The sequence below is a fragment of the Solanum stenotomum genome, chromosome 8 (genome assembly GCF_019186545.1).
Source record: "Solanum stenotomum isolate F172 chromosome 8, ASM1918654v1, whole genome shotgun sequence".
NCBI lineage: Eukaryota > Viridiplantae > Streptophyta > Magnoliopsida > Solanales > Solanaceae > Solanum > Solanum stenotomum.
Window position 1 is genome coordinate 18,063,272 of NC_064289.1, and position 9,907 is coordinate 18,073,178.

The following is a 9,907-nucleotide window of genomic DNA, read 5'->3' on the forward strand; positions in this document are numbered from 1 at the left end:
AATTAGCATTGTTCTCGAAGTTGAAAAAATTACTTGGTGTTTGCACTTCGAACACTCACAGTTGAAACAAGTTGTTGGTTGCAAGCAGGATAAACTGATATATTAATCAAACTTTAATTCAATAAAAAAAAATGAATATAAGTTGTAGTGCACTACTCTTTAATACAATCCTCCCACATTGTAAATATTATCTTCTCACATTGAACTTGCATTTCTCGATCATATAGCTGCGAATACAAACCAAAGTTGTTACTTCGAGCCATTTGTTGGCGAATTTGGTTGGTAAATAAATTCGACAAAAAAACAATGAATTTGGTGAATATACATGGTAAAGTAACAATAAATTCTATGTTGGTGAGAATAATTGTTATATAAGATATAAATGAATTAATAGGTAATGATATGATCACAAATTTATATTGAAATCTTCAATTTTATTTTTTTAGAAAACACATAAAAATCAGTTTAATTTGATATGATTAAATCATTTTTTTAGAAAAAATCATTGAGACTTTTGATCCATTTTTGCTAGTTATTCTCTATTCTATATATCTACCCCTTTGAGCTCTCTTACAAGCTCCTTCTTAGAACAGTAAAGTACATCTATCAAATTATCGATTATGACATGGAGTTCTGATATTCCCTCCCTTTTATTTATTTATTTTAGTTGGTATTGATTTGATATGAAGATTAAGATTTTTTTTTTATTATTAATAATTTATATATATTTAATAAAATTTATCTTAAGAAAAAGGCGGACTCTTGTACTTGACTCTGTTTGTATGTTGGACTCTTATACTTACTATTTTGTCAACTAGACCCTTAAACTCGATGAAACACCATATATTAAACACATTTGACCATTGATTGAACACATGTGACATTAATATTGCTGACTTGGAACGATGCGTAATTTCACGTGTTTTAAAGCAAGTATGTATAAAATTTATATGGAAAAAAACATTAAAATTTAAAAAATAAATAAGTGAAAACACCCAAAAAAAAAAGAAGGGGGAAGTCATCTTCTTCAAAGCAGCCTATCGCTGCTTCCCCTCAGCCCCAACCCCACACCAATCAATTTTCTTAAACCCATTCCACTTATTTTCTTCTTTCTTTGGATTCACCCACCATTTTCATTCTTCTTCTTCTTCTTCTTAACACCCTTGCACACTGTCGCACCCCTAAATAATTTCTCAAAATTCATTTTTTTTTTGCTGCAAATCAATTTTCCTCCTAGTTCTTTTTGTTTTACCATATTTGTTCTTTCAAAATTTCGATTCTGTGCGTATTCTTTGGTGATAGTGGGTATTGAAAAATGAAAAACTTCATTGATAAGCTTGATGAAGCTTCAGCAGTAACAAATGAGTTTTGTGAATTTATGAAATAAATTTAAAATTATATAGAGATTTGTTGGATTTGTGTTTGTGAACCAATAGTGTAAAATTTAAGTCAACTAGGTAAGAATTCCACCTATTTAACATGAATTTGTGCTCAATTTGAGAGCAATAATGGAGAAAATAATAAAATTTCCAGTGTATGGTTTTTATTTTTATTTGTCTAATATTTAATTTCTTATGTATCATTAAAAATGATGTGAAATCCTACGTGTAAATAAGTGTATCACACGCACACACATAGGATGAGAAAAGGGTTTAAAATATTGTGTTTCAGTGACTTTAAGGATTTAGTTAACAAAATCGTAAGTATAAGAGTCCAACTTACAAACAAAGACAAGTATAACGGCCTACCAGGTCATTCCGCCTAAGAAACATAGAAAATTTGAGTTAAAATTTATGAGTTCGAACAAACCGTGTAAATAGCATATTAGCTCTGACCCTCGTAATGTGATAATTAATAGTGGTAAAGTTATTTACTTTCACTATCTTACATAAATATTTTATATCATGTATTAGATGAAGGAAAAATACAATTAATAAACTCATTCTATTTATCAATTAGCCAACTATATCTTGCTAGGATCTGGCTCCCCTCTATTATCCTTTTCCTTCATTTCGTCAAGTGCACGTATATATGAGATATATATGTCTTATTTACAATTTAAAGGTAAAGATTATATTATACTAACAACGGCAGAATAATCTGGAAGACCTTTGTACTAGGCTCCATTTGTCACTTGGACCTTTCTACTTACGACTTTGCCAACTGAACACTTAAAGTTATTAAAACACACTATTTTAAACTCATCTGACCGTTGACTAAGCTTATGCGGTGTTTTTTGGCTGAATCAGATCAAGAGAGTGGTTGCACCCATTTAAAAGCAAGTGAAGACAATTATTTGTTTATTTTTTTTAAAAAAAGAATTAAAAGAAAAATATAACAATTGAAAAAAAATCTCATTCCCAATATGTTGTACTTTCTTCTTCTTCCTCCTCATAATTTCACCCAAACCCCACCATCACCACACACATCTTCTTCAATCTCTTTCAATACTCTTACACACAATTCTTCCTCTTTCTCTTCTCATATGCTACCTATCATTTGAGAGTTCTATAATCATTGGGAAAAAGATATTTATTTAGATTTGGGTAAAAGAGAGGGGGAAAAGAGGTTCTAAATTGTGAAATAGATGCGGATTTTAGATGAGTTTTTGAAAAACATATGTTTGAGATTCTTTCTAAATATAAGACAATTTTATTAAGAGCATTTTTGAAGAGTTTTCTTTAATGACCCATTTTTGGTTTCCTTCTATTTTTTCTCTCATCCTCCATTTTAGTCACTTTATTTCTCACCACCATTAAAATAGCAAAATTTATAATAAAAAACATAACAAAGCTTTGCTTATCTCTAATTCCTCTTTAACGTAAAAAATTCACTAGGAAAGAAAAAAATGAATAATTAGTAGCAAAATAGATGAAAAATATGGGAAAAGAAGAAAAAATGAAAAGAAAGGATTTTGGAGATTAGTTTGAGATTTCTTTTTAAAAAATATTATTTGTAATAAAAACTAATGATGTGGCGATATATTTCTGATGTGGATAGTGAGGTGTTATCCACATCAATGTGATTGGGAGACACACGTGATCAGAGGGGGTTTAAAATATTGTGTTTTAATAACTTTAAGTGGTCAAATGACAAAATCGTGAGTAGAAGGGTCCAGGTAACAAATAGAGTCAAGTACAAGGGTCTTCCAAGTCATTCTTCCTATTAACAACTATCATAACTATAATTAAGTCAACCAATTTTAGAAAATTACTCTCTAAATTTAGTAAGAATACAAAATTTGATATTTATTAATATCATTAATTTGTTCTTATATATATATATATATATATATATATATATATATAAGATGAATTAGTGATATTAATAAATATCAAAATTTTATATGAAATATATTGTAATTCTTATCAAATTTGGAGAGTAGTTTTCTAAAATTAGTTGATTTAACTATGATTATGATGTTTGTTAATATAATATAATATTGACCTTTAAACTTTAAATAAATAACGGAGGGGAGCCGAATCCTATGTCAAAGTGAAAAACTAATTCGGTGATTATGTGTGCTTGCTGCGAAAGTTCATGTTACCTTTCCCTTCATCTTCTTCTTCTTCTCTCTCTGTCTCTCTCTCTCTTTTATTTTGTTAATTTCTATGTGGTGGTTATAATTATTATTTTTAAAATAGTAGTCTTAAATAGATAATATTTAGAAAATAATTTATGGGTTTGATTAAATTCCATAATTTTGATATAAATATTATATATTTTTTTAAAATTATTTAATATATAAAATTATTAATTTAAAACTCAATAATTTAAATGATTAGAATTTAAAATCCCCAAATTTAATATTCTGAGTTTCTGACTCCATCTTTACTTGTGGTCTTAATATATCATGTGGGATATCTTCTTTAAAAAATGTGGGACGAGGAGTAAATCGTACGACATTATTTAGTGACATAGCCAATTGATCAGATATTGTCATCCCACATTGAATGTAGCATAGAAATAACATTAAAATTATAGTAAAACAAATTTCAAAGTCTTCTTATAAACCGAAAAAAAAAACCCCAACCAAGTATCAAGAAATCATATGCATTATATTTGAGGATTATTTTTCTTCGTCATAGTCGTTTGGTTCGTGAATGAATTATATTGAATCATAATGTTCTGAGTTTCTGACTCTATCTCTGCTTGTGGTCTTAATATATCATGTGAGATATCTTTAAAAAATATGAGATTATACTTTATTTTTAATGCTGAAATCATGATATGATGAGTAAATCGTACAACATTATTTAGTGACATAGCCAATTGATCAGAGATGGTCATCCCACTTTAAATGTGGCATAGAAATAACATCAAAATTATAATAAAACTAATTTCAAGTCTTCTTATATAGGGGAAAAAATACCCAACCAAATATAGTATCAAGAAATCATACGCATTATATTTCAAAATTATTTTTCTGTGTCATATAATTTGGTTCGTGAACGATTTTATATTGAAACATAATGTGTAAATATAATATGGGAATTACATTTTGACGAAATTGTTTAATGACTATATTTTTTACAAAGTGTAATAAAATTTATGTCATGCTTGAGTAATTCTTTTCCAAATAGAATGACTTATCTTGGACGGAAGGTCAGCTTACCGTACACATCACTTGACCATAGTAGTTAAGTATAAACATGTATACAAAAGGCACATACTTGCACTAATTATATTGGTATATGTATTCTTACTTTTACTTTTCAATCGTTGAGAAACAAACTTATTCACATCAAATGTTTATACAAATTAATTCAATTTACTATAGTCAACTGATTTAATGAATTAAGAATATGCATTAATACTTAGCTATATTTAAGAAGTGATAGAAGTATATGAAACAAAGACAAATCTTACGTTAATTGCTTTGATGTAAATCATCCGATGTAATATGTAAATTTTACCGTGTTTTAGTTTCAAGCATAACATCCCTTTTACTTTTTTCGTATAGTAAAAAATGATTTTAAAATATTTTATCTCGCTAATTATCGATTATAGGGATTAAAAATCTTTTTCTTCCTGTTTGATAAAATAACCATGCCAAAGAAATCATATGTTTTCAACAACCTTTTTACCACATAAATTTGTTATATATCTATTTATGCTAGGATAGAATTAACATAATTCTCAACTTAAAATTATTTTTAGGTAATTAAGGGTCAGAGGATAAATATAACATCGATCCCCTACTGTTAGCCTGGCTAATTAGTTTATAATTTAAAATAGAGAGGTATTGAAAATACCTTAAACTTGGTGCAAATTATTAGTTTCATCTTGGAACTATGATAACCTTAGCTCCACTTCACTAACTAAACTTATATACACCCTTGATCTGCCACATGACTTAGTAAGTAGTTTTAAACTCTTGTAGCAGGACTCTTAATAAAAAGTTGAGAGAAGTATTGAAAACACTCCTAAATTTGGCGAGAATTATTTAGGGATGTATTTCACTCGTGTTACAAGATTGAGGGTATATTTAAGTTTAATCAATCAAGTATTTGGATGTTTTTAAGACTGCCACTAGTTCAAAGATAAAACTAAGAAACTCAAACAGAGTTTAAGGATTAGGGGTGTTCACGGGTCGGTTTGGATCGGTTATTCGTCAAAACCAAAATCAAACCAACTTAATCGGTTTTAAAATTATCAAAACCAAAGCAAACCAAATATAATATACATTTATCGATTTGGTGGTTATCAGTTTCGGTTTGGTTTGGTTCGGTTATTAACCATACACCAAAATAAAAGAAACAATTCATTCAAAATGTTAAATAAGTGACAACAATCAATTCAAAACGAAAAATAGTTAGAATGACTTAAATTATTGAACTTTCGATCACTAAATTTACTATCAATAAAGCTTTAAAATTCACTATATTGGCCTAGAAGGAAGAGACAATAACATTTTCAGTCTCACAAAGAATTGTCACAGACACTCATATACATGAAATCAATAAGATAAATATTTCATCTTGGGCATTTTTGCTTTCAATAAGTAAATTATAAAAGAAATTTTAATGAAAATATGTATAAGATCTTTAAAATTGTAAGTATGTATATTTATTAAATATATGTATATAATTCATCAATTCGGTTCGGTTATTTCTTCGATTTTTTCGAATAAAACCATAACCAAACCAAATACTATTGGTTTTCAAAAATCCAAAACCAAACAAACCAAACCCAAATAAAATCGATTTTATTTTATCGATTTGGTTTGATTTTTCGATTTGAATCGGTTTTTATCCAAACCGTGAACACCCCTATTAAGGATATTATCAATACTTTTTTCTTTAATTTAGGAGAAGCTTAATTATTCATGGTTAATAAAGGGGAAATAAATATTAATTGGCCAAATCAAGATGTGACGTCATTAAATAGCTCACAAATTTGGTTTCTCCCACCGAGCCATGAAAGACATATGCACACTCTCTTTACGCTCATTTGGACTTGTAGCTTGAATTTTAAATGTCCACACGCTTCAAGACTTTGGACCAATTTTGACAAATGTCACCGGCCCCCTATACTACCATTTTCATTCCTTCATCAATACATACATATAAATATCTAAACTGTTTTTAATAATTTTCCCTCCAATGGTCTTTTCGATTATAATTATCTCTTTCATCTGCAGGGTTCACTCTCATCATAATAGTAGTCTATTACTACCTCTAAATCATCCATGGAACCCAACCCTACTCATGATCAGCCAAAGTACAAAGGAGTTCGGTTGAGAAAATGGGGGAAATGGGTTTCTGAAGTCAGATTGCCTAACAGCCGCGACAGGATTTGGTTGGGCTCATACGATTCTGCTGAGAAAGCCGCAAGGGCTTTTGATGCTGCACAGTTCTGCCTCCGCGGGCCGAAAGCTAAGTTTAATTTCCCTGATAGTCCACCGGATATATCCGGTGGACAAAGGCTTTCCCCCGCGGAGATACAGGCTGTAGCAGCTAGATTTGCGAATGATTACTCGCCGTCAGTGGTACAGGAGATACAGCGTGATGGTCATGAGGGCAATATTGGAAATATTAATTCACACGTGATAAATATGGAAAAAGATGAGATTTCGCTATCAACAACTAGTAGTTGTGATGTACCACCACCTATGGTGGTCCAAATGGGCACTAGTACTGTTGCTGAAATGGACTGGGCTTTTTATAATGATATGATGGAAAATTATCCATATAATGCAAGTGGGCCTCCAACTGAATTTTTTTGTGATCCATATTATTCCGGAGCAGGAACAGGAGCAGGAGCAGGAGCAGGAGCAGGAGGAGTACTCGATATTAATTTATCAAGTAATCTCTACTCACCACCACATTTTCCGCAGAGAACAACTCCTAATTATGACGATGATGATACTGGCAATGGTGGCGATGAACATTATTCTCAACAATCCTTCCTCTGGAACTTTTAACTAAAACTCAATATATACTAGTACTAAATTGGTTAATTAACCAGCAGCATATTGGTATATATTATGCTAGCTGAGTTTTGTCCAATACGGTACGTAGTTATCCTTTCCGGTTTTCTTATAGTAATTGTTTTTGCCGGAAAAAAGATATATAGTATATATATAAGCCAGCAATGATGAGCAGTTCTACATCAGTAATGTCTTATTAGTTAATGAATAAGTTGTTGTTTTTACTTTAAGAGGGATTTACATATATGATGATCTTAAGAAGGTTTCATTGATGATGGTCAGAATATATATATAATTAACTACTGATCATTGATCAATGCAAGGTGGTTTATTTAGTCAAGTGTATTTGTCTGTCATTTCTATAAATATATACAAGGAGTGTAATTTTTTAATTATTTGTCTTCGTTGCATGCATGGTATATATATATATATATATATATATATATATATGATGATGAAGTTGCTTAGTTCATGTACGTATGCATGCAATTTATAATATGTCTTTGTGATTGTTTACGTCGAGAGGAAAGTTAGATTCTTAATTATTCATGGATGGTTTACGTAAATATATCGTCGTGAAAAGACAAGTTAATTGTAGTAAAGAAAACTTGGTTGCTTAATTACTTAACTTATCAATCAGTTTCAATTTGTTTGTCCTATTTTTCTTTTAGTTCAGTTAAAAATGAATGTCTCTTTAATTTCCTTTTGTAGCAACTTTTTAGTTTAAACTTTCTAAATAACATGCTTAAAATCATAACATTAAAAGATATTTTAAGACATTTGATGTAATTTTAATTCTTTTAAATTTCGTATCAAGTTAAAATAGAATAAACAAATTAAAACGGGGAGTATACGTTATAACGGCTAGGTCAACTTGCTCTCTACATGGAGCTAGAGTAATCAAGTAGTAATAAAGTTTCTGCGGTAAATTAACTCTTCATTAATTTATCAATATTTATATGTAAGAAGTTATAGATTTACTTTGAACAGTTTTCTTTACCCAAGAATATCTAAGATCACTATACATCACTACAACAAAAAACAAAAAGACAGACCGGTAATTAACAGTAACAAATATGCATATTAATAAAATGTCGCTATAAGTTTTAGCTAGAAACATATACAAAGAGTTTAATTGCCTCAAAAGAAATATATTTAGCAATAATTAAGTTATTGCAGTTAATTAATTGATGCTAAATCAATTTTGATGTAATGAACATAATTTTCAAGGCAAAGACAACAAAAACATCCCTACTCGAGCAAATGATTGGCAATGATATGCACGTCTATACTGTTAAGTGTTAAGTAACACCTTAATCTTCTTTTATAGATTTTGGTTTTGCTTTTAACTAGTTTAGAAAAGGTATAAATACCCCTAAATTTGGCGTGATTTATCAAGATATTCGTTAAACTAACGATAGTTAAATTACACCCTCACCCCCGCGAACTTGATTATTTATTTGATCGTGTTTACTCCAACACGATCACATCTTAAAAGAGTGGGATACTAATTTTGACATGCCACACACACACCTAACACCTCTAGACGTTTATAATCATGAAATTCAAATATTATATTTAAATTCTTAAATTGCATGGTCAATTGAAAGAAGACACGTTAAACGACGATATATAGACTTCATGCTGATTATCATAAACTAATTAAAATTTTGTCCTAAAAAGTCAATTAGAAGGAGTCAACAAGAATTAAGGTCAAGAGCATATATTAATAGTAAAAATTAGTGGAACACATTATATGAACTGGGACATAATTATTAACCTAACACTAAGTTCTATAGTAATTTCCTAGATTAAAAAATTCCGACCAAAGTAACACATGATTTAATTTTATGAAATATAGAAAATAAACGTGCTTGAATGACAATATATTATATAGGGGGAAAAGAGAATTTGATAATGTTGTAGAATTGACCACTAATTAGGAAAATAAAAAAAATCCGCGCCTGCCGGTGCGGTATTTGACCTTCAACATCGACGGAATAAAACTGAACACCAATCAATTTGGATCTTGCACACGTCAGCTCGTAAAAACCATACTTGTACTGTCAATTTTTAAAATTTCGTGTTAAATCAAACTATATCAAATAAATTGAGAAACATAGAGTATTATTATGGTGTAGTTCACTTATTGGACATCAAATTCAAGAAAAAATAAAATATATTATTTATCTAGTATTGACTAAACACACTTCTTAAAAAATAATAAATTAGAATATTAGTTTTATTGTATCATTTTTAGAATATAATAAATTTAATATATCAAAAATAAAATAATAAATTAATTTTTTTTATTTTTTAAGCTGAACAAGTAAAAATGAACATTAAATTTTAATATAATTTACTGGACGGAGAAAGAATATTTTGAACTTGTGAGTTGCTTAATGTCGTACTCCCTGAATCTCATTCTATTTGTCTTTTTATGGTGTGGATGTGACACACCCTGTTTAAAAAAAT

General features: G+C 29.3%; 1 protein-coding gene across 1 annotated transcript; it reads left to right on the top strand.

Annotated features, from left to right (window-relative positions):
• The first annotated feature begins 6,574 nt into the window (after window positions 1–6,574).
• LOC125874246 (ethylene-responsive transcription factor ERF017-like) lies at window positions 6,575–7,709 on the top strand. The gene has a single exon (XM_049555092.1). The coding sequence runs from the start codon at window positions 6,692–6,694 to the stop codon at window positions 7,424–7,426; it is 735 nt and encodes a 244-aa protein (XP_049411049.1). The 5' UTR covers window positions 6,575–6,691; the 3' UTR covers window positions 7,427–7,709.
• The last annotated feature ends 2,198 nt before the right edge of the window (window positions 7,710–9,907 follow it).

Coding starts and splice junctions, on each gene's coding strand:
- LOC125874246 (XM_049555092.1), top strand. CDS start 6,692: ATGGAACCCAACCCTACTCATGATCAGCCAAAGTACAAAGGAGTTCGG.